The sequence below is a fragment of the Malurus melanocephalus genome, unplaced genomic scaffold (genome assembly GCF_030028575.1).
Source record: "Malurus melanocephalus ecotype Western Australia unplaced genomic scaffold, MMel_1.1 scaffold_123, whole genome shotgun sequence".
Classification (NCBI taxonomy): domain Eukaryota; kingdom Metazoa; phylum Chordata; class Aves; order Passeriformes; family Maluridae; genus Malurus; species Malurus melanocephalus.
Genome location: NW_026623355.1, coordinates 495,778 through 522,362, shown reverse-complemented (window position 1 = coordinate 522,362; position 26,585 = coordinate 495,778). Strand labels below are relative to the sequence as shown.

Here is a 26,585-nt window from a genome sequence, read left to right as displayed (position 1 = left end):
TATAAAACAATATACTAATCTTAATCCCTGGACACACTGACGTAACTGARTGTCATACTTTCCAAATATAATGGATTGCATTCCCATCATAAAATAAATACATTCCAGCAGTGAGCCCCCCAGCAAATAATAGAGCTCCGACAGCTGGGGAAGCTGGGGCAAGAGGTACAACAATTGRGTTGTGTTACTGAAGCCCAAAAGCAAAGTTTTTGCTGGCAGCATTCTAGGAAAACCTATTATAAATGCAATKCTACCAAAAAAAGTGCTTTTTTCTTTCTAGTTCTGTGGTGCATGCAAAAGCCATTAAAAAAAATCCTGGGTAAACAAATATATTCTTTTCCATATGACCTTTTCTTCAATGTTTTCAAAAGTATATTGTCTTTTCAGTTTAACACAGTATTTGTCAGCTTTTATTTATAGCTTAAAAGAARAGCCTTCCTCAAACTGTCACCAAAAATGCCCTTCTATAGGCATGCCGTCAAGAGAAAGGCTTTCTTTCTCTGTGTGTCACCCTGGGTTCAAATACATTTTACTGTCACTAAGATAGAAGTACCTCCAGCAATCATTGCATCTTGAATCAGCTGGGCAGGTATCACTCTGGCCAAAGAGCCATTTTTAATCTGTAAAAGTAAGGGTTAAATACAATAGATAACCAAGCAGCAATGGTTTACTCTCAYGCACTCTCTCCTTTTTAATTTATTTTATAAAATAAGCAGGCACTAAAACATTTAAAGAACTTCTTTATTCTTATCTAATGTGTAGGAGGCAAGAGGAATATTTGCAGCAGTATGATAAAACTGCATCACCCAAATTCACATGGCTCAACTTGGAGTTTTTTAACTTGGAAACTGTAATGAAAGTCCATGGTGCTTCAGAAACTGTTTCTACTCTGTGGGATATCAAAAATGAAAAAWTGAAATGTCAMATTGCTAGTGCAAATTCAGCATAATGTGAGCAGGCATGACCCAGGGCTGATTACAGATTGCAGTAAGTTTGGGACCTCCTTTGCTGAGAGTCAGAGAGATTCCTACAACTTCATGGGGTATCTTCAAATGAGGCAAAGAACTTTATTTCCTGATCTGATATTCAGTGACTTACTGAATTGGAAAGAAATAAATAGGTGAAGGTTGACAAATTCTCTGCAAAGTCCATATTTACTTCAAKTCTCAAATGAAGAAAACTGGTTCCATCTTTAGATCCCTGAAGGAGCTCAGCATTTGGTGTTGTCATGAGTTAACACTTCAGTCAAAACTGATTTGCTTATTAATGGCTGCTGCTGAAGGTTACATATGTTTTATATTTTGTTATTGAATRGTATTATGTACAAAAGTGAGGCCAAACTCCTGGATCTACTTTTGCATGTTTTTATCTTCAGTTTGTGATAGCACACACCTGGGTTTTGGAAGCTTCAACGTTCATTCACAGCCCAAAGGGCGGTTTTGTCTCTTGATGAAACAGTCACTAAGACAGCCTGTCGAGTTCAGCATTATCTTTTGCATCTTTGTGATGGCTCTTTCCATTTTTCTCTTTGTATTTCATGTGGAGAAACACAGCTGCTAAAATGGCACCTGAAAAACAGAGAGTGTTTGTCTGTAAAGGGAAGACAAAACTTTCTGAGAAGAGGTTTCAGCAAGAGGAGCCATGGCCCTGGGCTGTGATATCCTCAGTGCTTYACTTCTTGAACAGAAGCAAAGAGCTTTGAGGAATGGCCATGCAGCATGGACCAAGAGAATGGACACAAGGCACTGCTGGGCAGGATCAGATGCCTTGGGGCTCAGAGGCCTTCCCCCAAAGGACAATTTCTYCTCTAGGATCTGACCAGATGGCAAAGTGTCTATTTTAGCCCCACTCCCTTTGAGCAGTGATTTGCCATGTTTGTTTTGAGATGTAGTCTCTATTTTTTATTTATTTATATTATGTATAATTTGATCTTTTGMAATCATGATGAGATTCTTACACTGTATATAAATTAATTACCTCCTTATCAGTGTTAGAATGAATACGAATTATGTAAACCCACAACACTGAAACAGGCAAATAAAATGATAACTAAAAGCTRCAGATACAAATATTGTAAGTAGGAAGCTTCACTATTTTCTGAATGACCAAGACAAAGCTCCAATCCCCTCCCTGACAGGCAAAGGGCAGTTGGTAGCAATGAAGTGACAATATGCTACAAGTTCAGCAGTTTCTTCTGTGATAAGTAGTTGTTGTGCCATTGGGTGTTTTTCTTAACTTTGAAAACTTTGAAGTTTGCTGCCACCATGATGCACAATCATGGGATCTTCCCTCTTTCACTCACTCTGCACCATTCATGACAAATCTTCACCCAACAGGTGAATTCGTGTCAGAATGCAGCAGCACCATTGTATCTCAGAGGCTTCAAATCAACCAAKAAGAACGGACTTACCAATGATGAGCAGGACCCCAATTAGGATCCCAATTGCCTGCCCAGGGGTTGGCCAGGAGTGGTCACGATCTATTTCAATAAAACATGAATTTTCACTGGAACACTTGCAGATGCTTACTGCAAAAAGAAATACCATGAGGTTAATGAAATGTTTAGTWGTCACATTTGGTTATTTATGAATGTAGCTGCTGTCTTGAAAGTAATAGTTCAGTGCATAGAATACCTTTAAGATTCACTTTGTTTTCCAAAGGTGGATTTCCATTGTCATTAAGTAYTACTGGAACGTTATACTCCTTCTCTTCAAAGTTACCATGTTTTGGGGAGAGGTAAGCATGGGTAGCTGYAAGTAGGAAATGGAAAATTCATGTCAGCACAAAGAAAGAAATTCAGTTCAACATTCATACCTGAATTTAAAATTATTATTTATTCTTTCATAACTTTAACATTGTGGCAATCCAGCTTTCTCCWGTGGGASAGTTCATCAAACATATTATATTAATTCAGACAGGCTCTGTCARTGCARCACTCATTCATGTGTTTACTGTTGMTTCAAAGAGTTCYGCTCAGTTTGTGAGGCATGACTTCCTTTTGCACATTCATGAATGTCAGAAATGTAAAGTTTGCAAACTGCTCTATTTCTTTTTCAGCAATGATTTGTATTCATTAAACACACATACATTTCATTTTTAGACGCTTCTTCTCTCATAAATACTCAAGAAATTATAGCTTGCAACATACTAGGTTTCATCTCTTGCAAAAAATGACTTTGGTGTTCCCAACAACCTATTTTTTTTTCTACACGGAATACTTGAATGCAATAATAAGAGTGAAAAGGAATTCTGTTATTCTTCATATTTACCAGAGTACCAAAAGAGTCCCATATCACTGTAGGAATGGCTGTATTTGCTTACCATTGGCTTTTGAGATTTCCCAATTCATTCTTGCATTCATATCATCCGCAAGGGAAAAGGTAAATTTTGAATAATAAAGCTGTTCATCAGCATCAATAGCTTGAATGAGAGTTTTCTCTCCTCCACTGACMGGGTAGCAGAAGAAAGTAGGATAATCCGTTGCTAATTGTGGGTAGTTGTCATTCACATCAAGTAAGTGTAGAACCAAGGACACTCTGGATGTCTGAGCTGCATTATCTGTCGAGTTTAACAGAAGGCAAAGTTACACGCACATCTCGGATTTACACTCTGGGCTGTTGCATTTGCAGCTATTGCAGAGGTACGCCCTCAGGCAGGCAGTGAGAGGTGCTCTTGTGTCTGAAGGTTGCASAGAAAAGGTCTCAGGAGGTCCTGAGGGATTTGTGGCAGCTGCCACTACTTTTTAATGAGCATGGTTTATTCACCACCAGCTCTTGCTAACTGTGGAACACCAGCAAGGGAAAGGAAGCAGATGGACCACAGTATCCAGAAATTGGTCACATCCATCACATCTGGCAAGCAGTCACATCCAAAGTGACCAGTGATCTTTGAAGCACTCTTAAGCATGAAATGCCTTGAGTTTCCCACCCCTCTTCTATATACAGTAAATGCAAGTCAAAATTGAAAGATTCTAACAGCTGGAGCTATAAATTCTAATATATTTCAGATTTGGTAGAGTAATAGTTTCAGTTTTGGTAGAGTAATAGAGTAATAATTTCRATTGTAATAAAATTAAATTCTGTACAACGTTACCAACTACTCTTCTGGTATGTTTTCAGGAGGCCTAGCCTCACCCAGGAGAAACACTAAAATATTCACAGCCATAGAGAAAAAAATAGCAGAAAATATTAATGTTGAAAACAATTAAGAAATTCTAATCTTCTCTATATGTCATGTGGCTCAAGCAAATATAAGAGCACAGCCAACTTCATGAAAGCTATTTTAATCATCATTATCTACAGCATCAAGCTTTCTTCAAGAAAGTTTAAATCCTTAAAAAATATTTACTTCTAACAATACATCACAGGATGTATATCCAAGATTACATGTTTCATGTATTGACAACTTTTCATGAGTTTACTCAGGATAGGTATGATAATTCCTCATAAAAGAATAAGGACAGGGGATTTCTCTGTGTGCATATGTAGTTGTTTAATCACTTACTTTGCTCTGATACAACCACCTCTACTGAGTACATTTCTTCTTGCTCTCGATCCAAACGGGAAGCAGTGTACACCTGCCCAGTGGCTGAATCAATTGTTAGCCATTTTCTCACATCACCTTCTAAGGAGTATCTTTGGGAAGAAATAGGGGGAAAAGAAATCTCATAAACTATTCCAAATCAGGAAAAAAATCTGACAAAGCGAATACTTCTTTGTTGATTTTATGCAAGCRGCTTGATTACAGTTGCACTCAAAGAGAAGGTTCTTGAAAGAGTCACAGTACCACAGTACTACAGTCAACCAGGAGAGACAGAGGAATGGAAGCCAAAATCATCCAGAATAAAAGTGAGAGCAGAACTACAGAAATGCCACTGCAACTCTGTGTACTTGCAACTCCACTTTCCTTCTAAATAGGGAATCTGGGCWTTCTTGAGGTTTTGGTCCAGAATTGTGATTTGTCCTAACCCTATGTCCATCTCTACCCCATCACTTCTCCCACATCTTGGTTTTGATGGGGGCACAAGCCAAAGACTGGGGGACAGAGRGACCGGTGCAGCCAGGTGCAATATTGTATGTCAGGGGGCCAGGRCCTCAAAGTGAATATGGTAAATATCTTCTGCCAGTCTGGAGCAGCCTGTAACTACCTTTGAGGCAGCCTTGGAACAGAGAATGCTTTATGCATCACCACATAATTGCATTTATATAATTGTTTAAAAAAAACACCAAGGTATCTGGGTATCTTCTTATACAATTTTAACCATGAACATATGACCCAGTTAAAGCACRGGCATTTGCTTGAGTAGACGTGACTCGACCTTCTCATTCAATGTTTTTGTTCTTTCAGTACCCTTTACAGTAGAAACAGCATGCTTGTACATCTTCTACTTTTTATACTTTTTATTTTATGCACTTTAACCTATTTTTAGCAGAAATGCGGTTTWTGTATATCTGAATTCCTGTCATCCGTCTCTGTCATCACCCCCCCAGAGCTTCTCTACTATGTGGCTCATTTTCAAACYAGTTTGACAGAAGGCCAAACATGATAAGTTCCCAAAAGTTAGGGAAAAGTGGAAAGCCAGATGAGAAACCTCTGGGAATAAGACTCGGCAGGAGGCCTAAGAGTCATGTTGTGCAACTCCATTAACCACTTGGTATTTTGCTGAATTTTAGTTTAATTTCAAGTACTGTTTGTTTTGAGTTGATCTGTTCAGCATTCCAGCTGGGAATTGTACAGCAAAAGTCACAAATAATTCTATCCGACTCTACTTTGTAAGGTACATTTACACCATGCAACACAGYACAGGAGTTGTTTTGCACAGAGCTTTGCATCCACAATAGAAAGAGGCCTGTAATCTCTGACAGCTAGGAAAGAAAAAGAATTTTCAATTGTAGATGTGAGGCTGTGTATTTTGCTGGAGAAAAAGCTGTGTGTGGTTTCCTGCGTGACATGAAAAGCAGCTACTCCTGCTGCTTCAGGGGCACATAGAATGTGCTTCATTTATGTGTTAAAGGCATTATGGTTATGGAAACCCTGTTATTCTCAGACCAATGCTACCTTGTTCCTGGAGATATAAATTAACCTTCTTCCCTTGTGGTTTCCTGTTTCAAGGCTGATRTTTGTCACAGCACAGAGAGAATCTGGTCAGAAAAGCCCTGCCCAGCAGTGGTGGGTCAYAGGCCACCACCCCACAACACCTCCACCTTCTACTGGGAGATAAGATTTCTGTAAAAAAGCTTTTCCCCACATACCAAGTATTGGGCATGTTTTCCTTGCACCTCCTTWAGAACAATTTTCGAAACCCTAAATTCAATTAATTAATCACAGTCACTCTTTTTTACCGTACAGAATCCCCCTCAGGATCAAAAGCCTCCACCGTCATGAGCARGGTATTGACAGGAACATCTTCAGACACTTCTTTTTTGTAAACTGGCTTCCTGAAAACAGGTGGCTCATCCACATTTGTTACAACAACTTTAAAYGAGGTAAGAGAGCTTGAGTTATACTGCACATTTGACACCAGAGGTTCAGGATTTGTGGCGTTGATCACCAGGTTATACACAGGCATTGTTTCAAAATCAAGAGCCTGGATAAATGAGAAAAAAAGAGGTTCTTGAAGCCATGTCCCTGCTGCTGTGGGGAGCTCTAAAGAGAAGCTGCAAATGCCCACTCTTCTAAAGGAAAGATTGCATCCCAGATACAGGCAAAATAAGGGAGAGCTGTCAGGAGAAAATGACACTGGGAATAGTCAATTTAAATGAAACCATATGCCTGTTGAGAGGCCTCCTCAGCAACTGCATTTCCTAATAATGTTGCCACCTGCCGAATCAKTTTAATAACAATATCCTGTTTACAGAAATAGTATTTATAGCTCAGTATGAGAAGGCCTCAAATGACCTCYGGGTGCCAAAAGTCATGCAAGGATTGTTCCACCACAGTTTCTCACAATAGCCTCCTTGGGAAAAAATGAGGCTGAGGCTGATCCTGAAGATGGTCCATGAAATGCTGGCCCTGCCCGCGCTTGCTCTGGCAGCAGCACGTGAGCTGGATGCACACAGCATGGCATTCTTTGGAAAATGAGTGACAGTTTTCAGGACCCATAGTCCAAGCCCTTTTTGAGAAGGCGAATTTCAAAGGGAGAGCAATTTTGCTRTTGAAATTCATGGATGCAGCAAAAAGTGCTCCTGTCCCTAGGATTCAGCATATGGGCTGTATCACCTGGTGCAGCACATGCTGACCTTGGCTTTGTCACAGCTCATGTTCCTCTCAGGAACAAACTGCCTGTCCATGCTGCCTTTCAGAAAAGCTGAGGCAAGGCAGCACTTCCCTTTGCAAAGGCACTAATGGCACAGAGCAGCTGCAGGGAGGAGAATCTGCCCCACCACAGCCCATCACTACCAGCAGAGCCCATGGAAGCATTAGCTGGCTTTCTCTTGTCCACAAAWGCTGCTGCAAAATCCCTCAAATAAWGTAGTATTTTTGTCTTTATGGTGCATAAAGACCTGCTGCATTGGCCAGAGACTGCTCTGCCAGAGAAGCAGCCATCAGCAGAGCTGGTGGAAGGCGCTTCTGGCAGTGGTGGGTGTGAGAGCACAGCAGAGGCAGGAAGATTGGTGGTGTGAGCAGTGCACAGGCACAGAGCCTGAGTCCAAAAGTGGAGCCTCCTGCAGTCTGCAGCACATTTAGAGTGTCCCCACCCCACCACCAGCCAATGCCCCTCCCCACAAATCATTGCCAGGGCAGTTACTGTGTGTGACAAATAAGGAACCCTGAAGAAGAACAATAAAATCCATCTCTTCACCTTGTTAATCTTGACAAAGCCTCGGTTTGTTCCAGGGTCTGTCTCTATGATGAACGTGTTATTGCGATCTCCTTCCAWCACTTGGTAAGTGATGAACGAGCTCCCCGTTCCAGGTTCATCTCCATCAGTAGCTTGAATTTCTAATATCACAGTTCCTATTGGGATATCTTCTGCCACAGTCACATCTTGATACTGAGGAGASAGAGATACCATTGAAACATGAGATACCGAGCACCATCTGTGGGTAAAAACTGTGGGTAAAAACTTCAGTGTAACAGCAAGCTTGTGACCCACAAACATGGATGTATTTTAACCCACAGATGCCATGGGAGGGACGGAGGATTTTCAGCCACACATTTATGACCGGTGATGGGATCTGTGACAGTACCACTAGCACAGCACCAGTCACAATCTTTACCTCCTTTGTTGAAACCAGTCCCTGGTTTTGCAGCAGGGACAGTACAGCTCTTCTGTACCCTGTGAGCACCCTGACCACTCATTGTCAAATATTTAATGCTTCATGCTGTTGCCACATTATCATCCCAGCTCTGTTGACTCTGTGATGGTGCCCTGGCCCAGAAACCTCACCKTGAGACCAGGTCCTAGACTGAGACCTTGAGGTGAGAAGGCACCTTGTCTGCATGTGACTGCACAGTCAGCAAAGGCCAAAAACCAAAACAGCTTCCCAGAGGGACACCTGTGCCTGATGGGCCAGACAGGACTCCTGACCCCACCACCAACATGGCCCACAGGAATGGTGGGAGCTGGGACTCCTCTGGGTKGGTGCTTCACCCACCCCAGGGTCTGCCAGGAAGCTTGGGCCATCAGGCAGAAGTCGCAAAATGTCTGCAGATCTCTGCCAGATGCCAGCACCTCCACCAGAGGAACAGGCAAGAGACCCATCCCACAGATCCATCCTGGAACCAGGTATGTGTTTGGCATGGATCACTGGACCACTGTTTCTAGTCAACCCTAATAGGGCTTTTGATTCCCATTCACTTTCTGGCTGTTTTGGGTACAGTAAAGCTGTGTTTGGAAACGTACTTTGGAGATTATGCCTTTTTACCATTTAGCTATTTATTTAATTTTAGAGCTTTTTCTTCCACCTTTCCTTTCAGAACTTCCATTTCTGGAATAAACTGCTTTAATAGAATTATTTCTTTCGGTACACATAATTTTCCATTCAGCAAATTACCTTCAATATCGTAATTAACTATGAGTCTGTCCCACTGCTCACTCTCTCAATGGAGCTTCTATGCAGGCTTGCAGCAATATTTTGCCTTTATTTTCACCAGTGGGTTATTCTGTTATTTGTTCTGTAAATGGCTAGTATCCCATTGACTTTCTGTAGACATTGAAGGTATGCTCAAGCATTTGTCAAAAGTCATTGGAACACACAAAATGGTGTTAAAAATACTCACATTGGATTTTTCRAAGATGGGAATTTGATCATTGATGTCAATGACATGTACTTCCACATCACAGATTGTTTGGAATTCTGGAAAGAGACAAACAACGTCATGGCAGTCCTTCTGCTGAAAATAACTTTCCTCCAGAAGGGTTCACTGTGAGCAAAAGTGAGCACTGCCAGATTGCCTAATCTAAGAACTAAATTGAGAGAAGCACTAATCTCAAATATCTTAGTGACAATCTCACTTTCCATTTTACCATTAATCTTCTCGATTTCTTGTGCACTGTCCCAGCCTGTTTAATTTCCCTCACTTTTTAAAACTATATCTGTTCATCAGGATGGTGATAGCTATGAGTTGTGTTAGCCATTCAGTATCACTTTTCCATGTCAAAACCCCTAGGCTCTTATGCTACCTTGTCCTCTTGACAGGTCCTCAGGCAGCACCCTCAGTTTTGTTACAGCCAGACATAAACTTCAGATACATGTAAATTTAATCACTACCTGAGCAGGGGCAATTGTAGCCAGGAGGGTTGTGATTTTAAAAGCATAATATATCTGGTCATGTGCTATTCATATATACATGGATTTTATTGGTTTATGAACATCCTTCATGAGCTGAAAGTTAAGGAAAATTCTAAACAAAATTGTTTGGATGGAATTCAACTAAACATCCAAAACAAATTACCAGCTTTTCTCTCTGTAAGCTTTTCCATCCTCTGCCTAAATGTTGCTATTTAATTTACAGACATGTCACACTGCTTTCTTTACATGCCAATTCCTTCACACACAAGTTTTGCCTGACTGTAGGGACTCCAGCACAAAGCTTTAAGCTTTGGTATGGAGTTTGATTTCCTTTCCATTCAGTGAACCACAAAGGGCTCCTGGGAATTTACATAAGGGACAAGATTATTTTTGAAGTTTAATTTTCTCTTAATGTTTTAAAATATTATCTGTCTGAACAGCTGTATTTAGTTTCTTTTATTTTTCTTTTCAGTAAGTCCCTTTGAAAGTTTTGGGGGAAAACCACAATCACGATCTCCTCATTTTTTCCCCCTGTGGAAGGAAATATCATACTGAAGTACTTGTTAACAAGCTTCCCAATTTAGCCACACTCTGTCCTAGAGCTGCTTTCCTTCCATGCTTGCATTATGAATCATGATTAATCTCCCTGCATTTCAAGAACAGGGCAAGTACCACGCCAGAGCAAGACAGCTCTCAGTGCTACTGCTGTGCAGCGAATCCTCCCTGTCTCCTAACATCCCTTGGACACTGCACACAAGTGATGCCAGGRTGAACAGAGTTATCCCAACATGCAACAGCCGGCGTTACATACTCGAATCTGACACCAGGACCTTCAAGGAATACACGGGCGAATCACGCTTGTTCAAGGAACGGCCAGCTAAGTGCAAAGCCCCAGTGTCTTGCTGAATGAAGAAGAGATTCGTTTCAGGAACTTGAGGATCTTGACTTTGGATTTGGAAATGCAGACGAGAGTTAAAGGTGTTCTCCTTATCCATGTCTGTAGCAAGCACGGTGCCAATGTTACTTCCTGTAGCAGATAGAGAAGATCAGAGTCAGACAAGTAATGCAATGATCCTGTTTCTCCACAGAAGTGCACAGTGACAGCAGGGATGCCAGTGCAGAGAGTAGAGGGTCAACAAAAATAAATCTGCATGGAAAACACTGCAATGGACACAACCATTTCACTTCTGGGAGTTTTTCCTTTAGCATCCCAACCTGCYCTTTTGGGCTTGGGGCTGTCCAAAAGCCTGTAACAGCCTGTARCACTTCAGTCCTGAAACCAAATGACTGATGTCAAGGCTTAGGACAGATTTTGGTAATGATCCATTGAAGTCAAAGGTGTTTTGCTGGAGGAGCAGCTGGATGAGAGAAAATGGGCTCATACCACTTTTAGAATGGTATTTCTTGTATTGGTAATAAGAGGGTTGTTTTCCTTTACACACTCTAAGCAGTTATCCACGACTGTGACTGCGGGAAAATGCAGTTCTATGTTCTCAATTAAACAGCATTTTTAAAGTAGGTGTCTGAAGTCTGTCCTTCTCAAGTAATTGAAATCCTTTCCACATGAATTATTGAAGGAAAACCAGCAGGGCTATTTGCACAGGAAAACATTTCCCTAGGACAGCTGCATTTTACTCTTAGGGATCAGAATCTGTAGCTGCTTCATTACACACAGCTGGAAACAGCAACAGGACTAGAATGAGATGTATAAATTAACAGAAGCTCTTTYCTTACCTCCACTTTCATTTTCTTGAACTTCAATTACGGTGAGGGCCTGCTGGCACACAGGGGGATTGTCATTGATGTCTTCCACAATAACTTGAATTTGCAAAGGCTTGTCCACCAGCTCTCCCTTGTTATCTTTTGAGTACACAAAGAATGTGTACTGCAACAAGAATATCATTATTAGATGGTTTGAATGCCCACTGTGACAATATTTTGCATTYAAGTACATAGCTATGGGAATGTGAAATACCCTCTCATGAGTTTGTTCAGTATTTTCACTCTGTTTAAATCAGAATTCTTCCATCACCCCTTAGTGTCTGAGGCCTGAGCTCTCRAAAGATTTTAAAATTCCTTAATACTCCACTCCCCTGTATCCTTACTCTTCCAAAAATTCAGGACAAGCAGGAATATCTCATTTTTGCCATTTTGCAAATTGATCTGTCACATATGGAGACAGAATTYATGCAGCATGTCTGATCTCTGACCTCAAATTTCCTCCAAGAACAAGAGGGAGCAGAGGATTTTCTGCCTAAAAGACCCCTAGATGGGTAGCTTCAARGTAACTCTACAGTTTCAACTCCAAGTTAAACTCTTCTTCTGGTGTGTAGAGATACCTGAGGTCCCTGAGGTCTGAAGTAGATCTGATACATCCAAATCTCCTGCACTCCACAAATCACCCCTCCTACACCCCTGCCATGGCTGGTCCAAGCTGAGCATCGTGCACRTTTTGTGGGCAGTGATTGCTGCTGCCAGTCCAGTTGTAGGGTAAGGCTGTTTACAGTGTTCTAGGTGGAGGCACTTTCACATATATCTCATAATTTCCAAACAAAAGTGACAAGAAACAAAGCCTTTATTTACTCTCCCCGTTCCCCCTCCTTTCTACTGAGCTTTCTCATATTTACTCCCACACCAATAATTAGCTTCCTGCTATGATCTCTCCAATCAGTGAAGTTGTATGTGTTTACTTACCATGTCCTTTTCTTCCCTGTCCAATGGTTCRGTCACATAAATATCCCCATTCTCACTGATGGAAAATGGGAGYCTGGGCAGCTTCTCTTTCTCGAAAATGCCATAAATTACACCTGGTTCATTTGACCGCACCTAAAAAAAAACCCAAAAGGAAAAAAGTCAGGATAGGAAGTCATAAGTGTAGACCGAGATTTAACAGGGATCATTTCTGGACCACAAACAGAAACAATCTCATTCCTGTTAGTTTCATAAACCAGAAAATTAACAGTTGGCAGGATCTTGGGATGTACTGCTGGTCAGTACTGATAATCACCTGATATCAGACTGATAATCCACCTCTTCTCTTTGAATTGTGTGGTGAAGCCACTTTACCTCAGTTTCTCCATCTGTCTAGATGGGCTACAACACTTATCTTTTTATTATAGAGCTTTGTGATATGAAGAAAAGTAATGAGAATGAGAAAAAAAAAGCATTATTTGTATCTGAATATCTTGATGCTAATTATTTTCATCTCCTTACACTGTCTATTCCTGCCTGTTGTTTTGGTTTATATAATTCAGAGAGGTGGAACAACAAAATGTTACTAAATTGGGACGAGCTGCCAACTCCCTCAAGGGCAGAGAGGMCCTGCAGAAAGACCTTAATAAACTACAGAGATAGGCAATCACTGAGTGTATGAAGATTAACAAAGCCAAGTGCCAGATTCTGCACCTGGGATGGAGCAACCCTGGCTGTATGTCCAGGCTGGGCAACAAGAGGCTGGAGAGCAATGCTGAGGGGAGGGACCTGGGAGTCCCCTTTGGTGACAAGTTGAACATGAGCCAGCAGTGTCCTGGCAGCCMGGAGGGCCAACCRTGTCTGAGGGGACATCAGGCACAGCATCACCAGCTGGGCAAGGGAGGGGATTGTCCTCYGCACTGGGGTGGYTTCACCTCGAGTATTGTGTGCAGTTTGGGCACAACAATGTATGAAAGACATTACACTATTAGTGAGTGTCCAAAGGAGGGCCACGAGGATRRTGAAGGGYTTGAAGGGGAAWCCTTAGKAGGAAYAGCTGAGGACAYTTTATTTGTTCAGCCTGGAGGAAGCTGAGGGGAGACATCAACATCCTCATGAGGGGAGGCAGAGGGGCGGGCATTCATCTCTTCACACTCATAGCCAGTGACAGGACTTGAGGAARCTCASTTGGARGAGGTTTAGGGTGGATATCAGGAAAAGGTTTTTCACCCAGAGGGCCTTTGGGCACTGGAACAGGCTCCACAGGGAAGTAGTCACACTGCCAGCCTGACAGGGTTCAGCATTTAGGCAATGCTCTCAGGCACATGGGGTGATTCTTGGGTGTCCTGCACAGGGCCAGGAGTTGGACTCCATGATCCTAATGGGTCTCTTCCAATACAATATTTTTTGATTCTATGATTCTATGAAAACAAGTATCTGGTACCTATCTGCACACAGGTGTATGCACACTCTACATTCATCAAAGCTTGTGATGAAGCTTTACTGGGGTGCTGCACAGTTAAAATGAAATGAAGTACACAGACTGTCAAATTAATGAAGGAGTCAGTGTTAACATTTATGTTGCCTATAGCAGCACCTTCATTTTCCCCTGGGCAGAATCAACACACCATTGGCTGCAACAAAAAAATTTATATACAAGTGACTCCAAAATGGGTGCACCCTTGCATGTCAGTCTTCCTTCCACTTGTTTTCACTCTGGACTTCCTTGGGCTGTCACTGAGGCCAATGGGAATAGCACCAAGCCAGTTACCCTTGTGAACAGGATCCATGGAATCCTGCCATGTTCAAGGGATGACAGCATGGGGAGTTGTCAGTGCCAAAGCATTTTTCAAAGTCAAATATTTCTGAAAGGCTGTTGGCMTGTTAGTTAATATGTACTGATGTATACACTGCTATTGGCCTGCAGTTATCAGCAAAATATTTTGTGCTTGAACTGTTAAAAGAGGAATACTGTGGGAATGCAGGATGTGAAGGAGGGTGTTTCAGTCTTTTCTAGGTAATCTTGCTGTAGCAGTTGTGCTGCATGATACAGAACTGCTCACAGCAGGTGACCCTGAGTGTGGGAGACTGCCCACAGCAGGGCTGTTGCAGAGCTGGCTCCCTGCCCTGCYCTTCTGCAGGTGGAAGAAGCTCACCCAAATATAAGCTCCAAACTCTTGGTTTGCTCAAAGCCTGGAGGACCCATGAATGGAATTTTGCTCCCAAAATGAAGGGCAAAGTCCAGTCACTGTAGTGTTTGTATTGACTGTATCTCAGTCACCTTCAAACCATTAACTTTCATAATAACAAAAAGTCTGTGAGACCTGCACTAATAATCATTTCYAAAGGAYGCCACATTGAAAAAAAAAAAAAAMAMAAAACTGGAAGGTGTCAAAGTCCTYCTAAAGAGCCTGGTGTTGAATGCAGGGGGGACACCTTCACAATTAGTCAGGAGGAAACAATTGTGTGGCTCGAGGAGAAGTTCAGGGAGTATGGCCAAGGACCCTACCTTGCTGATGTTGACAGGGTGAACCTGGGTTGAGTTTTCCCGGATGTGGATGGGTGGGGGAGCTTTCCACAGGCTCTCCATCACAATGATGTGCACATCAACACTGCTTGTGAAAGCATTCGCTGTCATCCCTGCCATGTCCCTCACRGAGACAACAAGTGTGAAGGTGTTCTGCTTTTGAGGATCTAGGTAATAAGAGCCTAGAGACAGAGCAAAGAGTCAAGAGAAATGACACAGAGGCTGCGGGGGTTGTTCATCTGCCCATTGCCTCCCAAATTGCCCATTGCATGTAGGCAGATGCCTCCCCCATCTGCCTACATGCACTGTGCTTCTTTATCTGCTTCAGACTCACTCCTTRCATGGTCCACTGTGACAAATCTCAGCAAGCCACTTCCTCTGGCTKCTCTGAGTGATGCAGCATAGCATCCTGTGGATGAACTCGTATGAGGCCTCTGTGCTGTGGTCTCATTCTCTGCAGATGCATCACTGAACAGCCRTCGCCCCAGCTAGGCACTTGCTGAGCCCAGCAGAATAGATGGGTGTTTCTAAATAATTGCAATTTAGTTGGGATCACATGGCCAGCYAATTTTTCTCTGCATTTTTCATGTTACTGCTTTTGGGTTTCTAGATTTCAAGGCAGAGAATTAATTCCAAGATACAAAGCAGTGTAGTCCTGAAAGCCAGAGAGGATCTCTCTTGTCAGTGCACTTTTAGATCTCAACCTCCATTTCCTCTACCTTCCCTTTAATTTGGTGGGACAAAACACAAGTTTCTCAAAACCAGGCTTTAGTGGACTGTGTCCCACTCACTACATTTATTCAGAATGTAGCATCAGACCTGTGTTGTTGTTTTGTTCCTATACACARCCCAGAACTCACGCTCGCTCTTTGCAAACAAGAATCCTTTTACATACCTGTCTTGCTTGGTGARATTTCTCCAGTTTCACTGTCAATCTGGAAAAGCATTTCTTCATAAGGGTTGGGAAAATGATGGAGAATGCTGTATGACAGCTGTGCATGGGGAGTTGTAGGATCATCACGGTCAGTGGCATGAACAGACATGAAGGGCTTGCCTGTTTGAGTTAGAGAAGAAAGAGTGGTAGGAGAGGAGACTGAACCTCAACACATAATCCATCTGAGCTGAGCTCTCAATCCAGGAGGGCTAGCGGGGAGCTACCATTGTTCAAAAATGCATCTCTCACAGGAAGTCATGTGTAGGGGTTACTGCTGTGTGCCGTCCCACAGGTCAACCCTCCACCTGCTCTGAGTAACACTAGATGTGAAGATGAGTTGATGAAGAAGGTGACAGAGTTAAATCAGCTGAGTGCCTGAACCCAGAATTCTGATATCTCTCTTTAAGGACACTTTGCAGTTCTTACCCAAATCAGTTTAACCCAAAGCCCTTTGATAGAAGCAGTATACAGTCTGTGACCCAGATAWAATTAAAGGAACTATSAYACAGTGAAAAAATTATGGAAATACRCTGTAATGTAACTCAACTTTTAMCTTTTGGGCACCAATGCAACATCCAAAACGTTTTTGATGAAGTTAAGAATACAGTGATATGTTTCAGAAKGATTTTCTGGCCCCATGAAGGTTTATATGCTTATTCTTTATCRAAAGTTTGTTCTTGAGTCCATAGTCACAGCGGTAACAGCTGTATGAATCCTTTGTTTCATTTCCAAGATGTAATTATCAAACYGCCCTTTGATACTTGCATGACTCCTGCAATCCATAATCTATGACTCTCTTCTAAATATCAAAGGTCCTGCCCATGTTCTGAGAAGCATCAGTCGTGGTAAGCACAAACCCCATATCTACCCTGGCACTTTATGTCACTGATATAAAAGTGAATATATAGACTTACATAGTCTTAGCATTCTCTTTCTGTATRGTCTTTGGTAACCTTTAAATTTTAAACTCCTAGCACAAGGGGTTTTTATTCAGTGCAGCGGAGAGAGTAGTAATGTTTACCTGTTCAATAATACTTGCAAAGAGTAAGTACTATAAAATATTTCTGATTGCACTCATCCCTTCACACCTCATAATGGTCACTTCTTTGCCCTTTCATTATAGTATAGAGACTTTCATCCTTATTTTGTAAAGWCCTGTGGGAAGGAAAATGGATCATTTTCCAGCTCATTGAAGTATAGCACCCACTTTACCTTCCTGCTTAATTTACCTAGCTTWCTATTAACTATAATATTTAATTATGATGATAATTACCTGGACGGGAGTTCTGCCTCACTACTCCAAAGTACCTTTTCTGATCAAATTCTGGTGGGTTGTCATTGATATCYTCCACATGTATTGTAACAGTATATGGACCTTTCACTAYGTGTCCACTTTCATCCACACTTTCCACCTGATTTGAAATAAYAAGAAACAGCAAAGAAATATTTTCATGCAGATAACCTAAAAGGCATAAATTAATATCAGGGTGTCAAATGCCAGGTCATTGCTTCCGTGATGCAAATCTGGTGAGAGCCATCCCTGGGTAGCTCCACAAACAAGGACAAATTTGCCACTGCAGCTCCCTGGCAAAAATTTGGCACAGTATATGATGGCAACAAAACAACCCATTCCTGCTTCTGATGACACTTTTCAGAGGAAAATTTCCCACTTCCAGTTTCAGCAGTCTACTTGTATTTTTKCTCTGCTCAGAATTCATATTTTTCTTTAAAGAGAAATATATACTTTCTAACAAACAAAGAGAAAACCCAACATGATATAGTATTTCTAACTAATTGCTATTATAAAWATAAATCAGATAAATAGTCTAATATAAAGGTTAGTAAAGAAAAATTAATTCTTGTTTCTAATGACTGTTTTTTCAAACAATTTGATTTCTTTTCCAGAMTTCTTTAACTTGAAAGCACCAAGTACATATTATATCTGTCACACTTCATTTTGTTTGCACATAATAGATAAAATTGTGATTATTTATGCCTAACCAAGTACAATTTTTTAGTTCTGTCATCACTTCTTGTCTATAAATKATTCACATGCTTAGCATTATTAACCTCTGAGCCTAGAAAATTGTCCTCTCTAAATCCTATCCCAGGATGCTTTAGAGCTGAGAACATGAAACCATGAAACCTGAAGTGCTTTAGAAAGACAGCTAAGGCTAGCTGAATAAATCATCATGTACTTTGTCTGYTCAGGTATTGATCCTCTCCCAGTCATCTCCTTCTCAGCTGCTAGTGCCTCGGAAGAAGATAATATAATTTCTGACATAGTTTAAGRGCACAGGGCTATACTGAGACCCAAAAACCGAGTATCCACTGCCCGATTCTCCAGAGTGTTTACAGCAAGAGCCTYGTGAAAAGGGTGTAATAGCAGGACAAGCACACAAAATTTTTTTGTCTCTTAGGGTCTAACATCTGCTAAATAGCTTTCTGCTGCTATGTGAGAGAGGTTAAATCTGTGTCTCTCTGCCTAAATGTCTTTTGCTCACGCTGTTTCACAGAGTCACAGAATATTCCAAGTTGGAAGTGACCCMCAAGGATCATCAAGTCTAACCCTGAAGTCTAACCCTGAGATAATCTTAGTCTGTCAGCCAGGTATTCTATAAGCTTTCTAATAGATTTCAATAGCTTATTTTCCCACTCCRGATGTGGAATTCACCGTATGAGACTTCAAGGATAACAAGAGAAACTTATTAATGAAGCCAGATTTTACTTCCAGTCAAGAAAACTCTCATAGTAGGAGAGTTAAAGGGTTGATGTTGGCATCACAGTTTTTGTTTTCTCAGCATAACCTTCCCCTGCTAAGGAGGATTTTCCTGTTCAGTCTTTCCAAACTGTAAAGCCTCCTATGTCTTCCAGCAGTGCTTGATGTTTAAAATAAAAAACCTGCYTGTAAACATAGACAAAATGAAGAATTTGAAATTTCAACAGATTTCTATTAATATAAGATTTACCAGAAACAGATGAACGTGAATATCTCTCAGTTCCTATTTTTCATTGAGTTTTTACCTGCAGCTTGTGCACTTGTTTGGTCTCCCAGTCCAGAGACCCATTGATATACAGCATGCCCATCTTCGGTTCAATGTCAATTATTCCAGAGGTTTCACCAGAAATTCTGAAACTCACAGCAGGTGGCTCAAGTGTGAACTACAGAGGCAAAAAAAATTGGAGGGAAATATCGTCATTTTTTCAGCATTTTTASCATAATAAAAATATTTTCATGCTTTTGTGACTTTTAAACTCTACTGCCAACAGTGTATTTGACTGGGAGAATGATATTCCAAGAGTCTGATCAAACAAATCTGTTCTTTTCTGATCCTCAGCAGAGTTTTCACATTATTTCCTGAGTGCTGTAAGAAATGCCAACTGTTTGTTTCCAAAGCAAACGTCTGCTTAAGATGGGGCTTTGTCTGAGCACGGGAATGGAAAAAAATGACACACATCCTCCATTTGCCTGGGAGCTGGATTTGTCCTTCTGTGGTTATGGTTTTGGGAGGAAAACCTCAGAGGAAAATGATGACATAAGTTACATGGAAAGCCATTCTCTAGGAATGCTGATTTTATTAATCCCTGTGTTAGGATATCCTCCTAAAAATGTGTTTGAGAGGGAGTTGTCTCCTCCTCTTTGCATGTAGGCTCTTGGATTCCCAGAGAGAGGAATTAAAAATTAATTTCAGATCCTCCTGAGGGACTGTTCTTCCCACCAGCACAGAGGACAGCACTCCTATGTGGTCTCTGGGAGCAGACTGAGGGGTTTTTGATGGGAGTGGATAACAAGAGACACTTGATTACCTTGTGAAGGACACGTGGAGCCCCTCCTTCTTGAACAGAGAAGTCCATGTCCTTCAGAGGCCCAGTTTCAAGCAAGCCCTCCAGATTAAGGCACATAACCTGAGAGAGAAAGAGAGAGAGGGATGAAGGAAGCAGCTGAGGGATGTCTGCTGTCACCACACACCAGCAGCAGCTCTCCATCGCCGAGCCTCCTGCAAATTGTTTTGCTGCAGCATAATGGCAGACTCTTGTAGGTTTGYCCTGAACATCTCCAGGTTCYTTAGTGTACATTTTTWAAAGCAGTGTGATTTATTAATTGARAACAAAGAATTGGCCCTGCTCTTTTCTGACCACTACATAATTAAATGAGATTTGATCTATCTTCAAGAGCAAACAGAAAAAGAAAATTGATGAATGTAGACTGAGAACAAAAGGAAATTCATAAAATCGTTGCTGGATCACATCTGTGTTCCCAGCAGGACCATCCACATCCCACCTGGGAGCCACAAAGTCCTGTGGCARCAAGCATGTCTGGAAACCCAGCACCTCACCTGGGGATGGGGAGGAATTGTGGCTGCACCCTTTGTAATTTCCTCAGTAAATTCAACTCTTTTTGGTATGGGAATGAGGTGGCCCTCCCTGGGTCCCCTACATTACCACCCTCAGTGCCACCACCTGAGCCCTGTGCCTTCACATCAATTGCGTGTGAGTGTAAACCACAGAGAGAACAAACATGTCCTTCTGATCTTTGGCKTTTACCTGATGGTAAAAATGTCATACAAATCTGTCTCAGACTGTTTTCTTCCTAATGGCTGGCAGTGTCTTAACATCGTGGGTTTTTCTGCCAAATTTTTATTAGTTTTATAACCACACACACCCCATTGCCCAAAGACCTCCACACTCCTGCCCTAACATTTCAGGGCTGTTCTTGCTTCCAAACAAAAAAAGAAAAGCAAAAATGAACCTCTCAGGGCAGCCTTGGCACACAAGATGATTCACTCTGTGGTTCAGATAAATGACCTGCTTCTTCAAAGGCAAAACCAAGCTCCCCCAAATTTCCTCTCTCCACTCTCTGTCTTGACAACACTGAGGAGCTGCCTGYCAGAATTAGGGCTCCATTATTGGCTGCACAGGTAAAATTTCTTCCAGAACAAAAATTAATTTATTTTGCTTTACAGATTTAGAGTACCACTGCCACTGTGTCCATCACCCCACAGAGTTGAGTGCATGTTCTCTGCTGCATGACTTTTTCCTTTGATTTGGTCCTCTTGCTGCTGGGACAGCTATTCAATCTCTCACRGAAAAGCACAGTCTGTATATTACCAAGGGAAAGCTCAATTCTGCCTATTGAAAAACCACAGCTAAGTTCAGCACAGTTTACCCTRAAGCACTGCTCTSTGTGTGTGCCACAAGCTGTGTTTCAATAATTCCACATTCTCCTTAATAACAGCCAGAGAAGMTGCCATCCTCACCTATGAGGGTTTGTGACTCCTTTTGAAGACAGGAAAAACAAAGTCATGTGAGAACTGGGGAARGAGAGGGAGGGATGCTAGTGAACACTAGTGTCAGCAGAGGAATATAAAAAAATGCCATCTGACAGTCACATATCCAGGAAAATGCACTTTGCAGCTCCCTTTTAATATTTTTGCCAAATGTTGGCTGCTGGCCTCTGCCAGGGACCAGGTATCAGGACCCTGGATCTGACCTGCTATTGCTGTCCCCGTGTCACACAGCCTGGCTCCTGAAGGTTTTCCCTGGGGCCATTTTGTGGATGGATTTTCTTTATCATGTTCCCTGCTGTGGAGGAACAAAGGCTGATGCTATAAAACACAAAGAGTTCAAAGTACAGCCCATGAAGCAAGTAAGTGATACCATTTCTTGCAATTAAAATTACTTTATGCAGACCATAGATATTTCCAGACATATTTCTACAGCATGAATCACTACTCAGGAGGGGGAAGGAAGCTTTACCTTTTGGTCTATATCTGGTGACATCTCTTCTGAAGAGGGCTATAATGCCTGCACTGTGATTTCATGGGGGGCCAGCACTGCCAGAGCAGCAATTTGTGAAGTGGGAAGGAAGAAGGAAGTGCTCACTGTGGCACCCCTCCATATTCCGAGGCGTTTTTTACTGAATTTGAATTTGACTCATTTTTTAAAATCTCTTCTGTTAATTTCAATTGTGAAGTAGAAGTCACCACTGCTGYAGCCTTTGCGAACATCAGTAAATCTATTTCATTTAATACATAATGTCCATAAAGAGCATAATTAATACATTTCAGTTCCAGAAAATCATCTGTTAAGGGATTYACATATAACAAATTATGAGGATACAAAATTAATATGCACAGTTTAAACTATAAGCCATGTCTTAGAATACATGAGTTAGAATTTAACATGTCAACGTATGTATGGATTATAATGCAGAACACATGATACTGATGTCTCCACTATTTGGTAATTTGTTGCAGTATTTTAAAGTATTTCCTATAATGAAATTCATGTATTGGAAACAGTGATATCTAAAGAGGAAATAGAAGACGCAAAATAAAGAAATTAGTGCCTTCTAGGCTTTTAAAAGTCTTTTTCCCCTAATGATTGAGATGTCTTCTTAACTTGCTGTGGGGTCACATGATTGTGCCAGGGCCACACTCCCACACCCAGTTACAGCCTCTCTGCTGCCAGCCTGACCTGCAGGTTGGCACACCCCACGGATTAGAGCTCASAGCAGGCAACCTTTGCCGTTTGCTCCCAGATAAACAAAGGAAAGCCTGTAACTCACCGAGTGAATGGCAAGCAGAAATTGAAGTCCACATATCTTCAGCATACTGGAAAAGGCTTGGCTTCAGCTCCTGCAAAGAGATGACAGTCACTTTAACCCCGTGGAGTCAGCCCAGTCTGTTTGCAAACTAAGGCAAGTGCTGAGTTTTCATGAAGCTGCAGGGAGAGAGCCGAGACCCAAAAGAGCAGGTGCAACAAGGAAAGAGCTGAGCAGTGAGCCCCAAAAGAGCAGGTGTTTCAGGGAGAGAGCTGAGCCGTGAGCCCCTAAGGAGCAGGTGCAGCACTGCCCATGGGAGGTGACACCGCTGGTGCCCCTGGGCTGCCAAGGCAGGCTGTGCCCATCGGGTCTGTGCCTAATGGGTCAAGAGATGAAACATGTGAGATCCCCAGAGAGTCGTCAGAGATTGAACCCTGCACAAAAATTCAAGCTGTGCAACCACATTGTTACAATGGTTCTGTCACGCAAACCCACTTTCATTTCTGCTTCRGCGAAAGCAATGAGACGCTCACAGGAAACACTACAACCACAACACTGAAGTTTTGTCGGGGCCATCCTGAGTTCTCTATCTTCTGGTTCCAAAAAAAACCCAACAGTGTGCTGCAGATTTCCTTGCAGAGGCAAAGGGAGCCTGAGGGGTCTGCACCCCCTAGAGCARCATGGACAAAATTTCCAAGTCCAAGGAGCAGTGTCTGCCTCRAATTTCAAAGAAATGCTGAGCACACTCTTCCACAACTTGTGTTACATCCTCCTGAAAACTTGGTGGCCATCTCAAAATGAAATCCTACTTCCTCACTGCCTCTAGTTTTTAACAGAGGATGAGGCTGGTTCAGGAAAGAGGTGAAGCTGGCGTGTTGTGCTGCTGTCTTCAGTGGTGTTTCATGCTCTATGGCCCATGCCTGCAGATGTCCTTTGACAGCTCTRTCCCATGGAAACCCCCAAGGACAGGGACACAGTGTGGAGGCACAGCTCTCTCCAGATGCCTTCCTGCTTGTGCTTCCCATCACACCATTTTCYCCCCTCCTTTTCTTTCCTCAGTGGCTGTACAAAAAGGGGACCTGCAAACATAGAAATTGCTCCCCACTCTGATGTTCTCTCCAGCACTCACGCTGGGACACGCCACGGGACTTTTTCTTATAAATCCCATTCTGATCTGGGTTATACTGTGTGTGCAATTACACCTTTTGAAATTACTGGGCTCTTCTTTCCTTGGGCTGGAGCTAACTGTGGGGTACTGGAAGAAAATCTTGTGACACTTTGGAAACCAGCAGTRATCAGGAAAATCATTACATTTGTCAGGAGACAAAGGCCAAAATTGAGACCCCTTGTAGCAGCTTGGCAGTGATGCCTCCTAAGCAGGTCCTTCATAGCCCTCCTGAAGCCAGAGGAGGTGGCACAGGCCGGGCAGAGAGAAGGAGAAGACGCTTTGAACCTCCTGGAAGGACACTTTGAACCAAAACTGTTGCTGATATTCCGGTTAGACAGTCAATGAAAATTCTTTCCATTCCTCTGACTGTACAACAGCCTTTCCCCTCCCCTCTTGCTGCTCTCTTCTGAATACGTTGACCAGTTTCAGCTCCACTTAATAGCCAGGTGAGAAGTTAAAAAAACTCATTCCTTATTAATTTTGRGTGGCAGGTGGGACAGAGGACCCAAGGTGTGCCCTTTCCATCCTGTAAGGCTGCAGTTTGTGCCCAGGGACTCCTTGCAGGGCTTTGTCTGCCCGTTTGGAGGAGGCACAGCTGGAGGAGCCCCTTTGCCAGCCAGMGGTGGAGGAACACCAGGGAGCTGAAAATACTGGGGGAGGCCATGAAAAAGTGAGGAAAATCAGGATGGAGTGGTCTGGGGTACCATGATCTGGATTCAGAGTAAAGAGAAACAGCAAGACCTGCTGTGGAGAGGAGAAAGTTTCAGGAAGGGACACATCCAGCCTTATTTTAGGGTACAGAAAATATGAGAACATTAATTTCTTAAAGTGGCTGTGTCACRGCCAGGTTCTCCTGTCCAAATCTGACTACCAAATGCAGCAGTGGAAATGCAGCCATTTCACAGTTTGCATGACAAGTGCCTTTGATGTTCACTTCTCTTTSAACAAAAATATCATTTCCTTATGTCCTGCCATTCATGGTGTCTGTCGCAAGTCTTGATCAGTCCTCAACACCAATTTCTGGCTGGAAACTGCTACCAAGTCTCATGAAGTGTCTCACTGCTAAGGACCAAAGCCCCAAAATCCACACTCCTCTGTCACCCAAAAAAGAGTCCCAGCACATTTGGATTCACACAAAAGTTTTCAGCAATAGGCAGTTTCAGGATTAAAATAGCGTCAGCTTAACTTAAAGCAGCTTGAGATTTGGCTGAGGACCGGAGCCATATTTTCTCCTTCATTTCTTAGCTCCATCTCAGTGCTATATCCMTAATAATCCCTCACGGTTCCCATGACTGAAGAGAAATCTCTAGGATAACCATCATACAAATATTCCAGCGACTTTCAAAAATAAACATTCAGAGAACAAAGAATATTYCCGGAGGTTAAAGATCAGTAACAATCACAAGTATTTGGTTCCAAGGAAAAAAAAAAAATTTCTTTAGTTGATTGATTTCAGATGTTCATATTCAGCAAAGAGAAAACAGAGGAAATTGATCCAAATCGAATACAAACCAGACTAAGCCTTAGCACAGCAGTCATCCATTTTACAGGGACAGCTGAGTTCCTAACACCRTCTGAAAATCCTTAAGCAAAACCCTTTCTTTGGCTTTTAAAATCTTTCCATGAAATGTCAGTTAGATCATCTCTTACCTGTAACATGAAAAGCTCCTTTTGCTCAAAAAATGCTTCTTTCTTTCAGCTGTGGGAATCACCTTTGCACAGGTTGGTGATGTCTGTGCTTATCCAGTTTATAGTTCCTCAGACTTGCCCTCAGAGATTCAGCAGCTCAAACATTAACTGCATGGACAATTATTGATTCTAATGACTAGGTGTGGTATGAAAAAGCAGCCCTGTAAGGAAGCAGTGTGGCTCCAAGGCAATTTACACTCTTCAATACTTTTACGCCCTTTGTGATTTTCTTTCTGAATTAATTTTTTTTCAGTTGGGCWGTGAGAAACAAACATGCAGGGCATGGGTTGGAGCCACAGGGTAAAGACTGCAGGTGGAGAGAAGGGGGAATGGGCCTTGGGTGGAGAGCATGTTTGCTACTTGCCTAGTCGCAGGAAAAATTCACATTGTGAAGACAAGATTTCGGACAYAAAGGTGGTTTGTTTTCACGGGAGAACCTTTCATAAGAAGGACCTAGCCTAGTTATGAAATAATTCATCAGTCCTCAACTTGGAAAGGTCAGATTTTGTCTGAGCTCTGCTAAAAATTTACTTCAGGTAACTTTAGGCAAATCACTGTCTGCCTTTTTCCAGATACTTATCTCGTAATGGATACAATCATTYCTTTCCCTTGYGTGCCATCTTTCATGTSTCTTTAYATTTGCAGCATTTCRAGGGAGCTAGTCCCCACCAGTGGCYGYATTATGACACCTGCAGTAAAGGGAACTGAAAGCAATTGGGCAGTAAAGGACAACGGTAAAACAAATAAAAGAGAAAATATATTTAGATTTTTTTTTTTTAATTACAGTCCTTAAAGTGTTATGCTTTCTGTATCTCACTTTTTAATATCGTGCTTATTTCAGAAGTTTTGGACAGGCTTATTTTGTTGTCTTGAGAAATGTTACTTCTCATCCAGGTTGTAACTTCTGCTTTCAGTTTCCTCAGTCTGTCAGATTGCTTTTGAACCGTGTTAAATTATTTGTGCAGCACATTATTTCTGAATTATGTATCTAAAGAAAAGTGTTTAGAATTGATTGCAGCTTGAAGGTGTACAGCYCTGGGAAAAGTTAGGCCTTCTGTTTGTGTTTCAGATCACACTTTTCCCTCGAAATCAGTGTGTGTTTCTCCAGGAAAAAGCCTCTAGGCTATGCTTTCAGCATGCTTTAAAACACAACTGTTCTTCATTTGCTCATGAACTCAGAATGATTCAGACTTTCTCAAAGCTGCCTGCTAGCAGTGAGTAATCTTTAGAGCAGGGCTCAAAACYGGTTTTGAATAAAGCATTAAAACTCATTGGTGATTTCAAAATAAATATAATAA

At 42.0% G+C, this 26,585-nt stretch overlaps 1 protein-coding gene across 1 annotated transcript; it reads right to left on the bottom strand.

The window, feature by feature from the left end:
* On the bottom strand, nucleotides 1–25,347 carry CDH17 (cadherin 17). The gene is made up of 18 exons (XM_057370345.1): nucleotides 25,249–25,347; nucleotides 22,455–22,524; nucleotides 19,694–19,792; nucleotides 18,911–19,048; nucleotides 17,160–17,298; nucleotides 15,848–16,006; nucleotides 14,935–15,134; nucleotides 12,429–12,560; nucleotides 11,469–11,619; nucleotides 10,546–10,761; nucleotides 9,223–9,299; nucleotides 7,802–7,993; nucleotides 6,342–6,586; nucleotides 4,504–4,634; nucleotides 3,322–3,558; nucleotides 2,634–2,750; nucleotides 2,411–2,527; nucleotides 1–1,568 (listed from the first exon to the last, which is right to left on the bottom strand). Exons 2-18 carry the CDS (start codon nucleotides 22,497–22,499, stop codon nucleotides 1,462–1,464), a joined length of 2,502 nt encoding a protein of 833 aa, XP_057226328.1. The 5' UTR covers nucleotides 22,500–22,524; nucleotides 25,249–25,347; the 3' UTR covers nucleotides 1–1,461.
* Nucleotides 25,348–26,585: the final 1,238 nt, after the last annotated feature.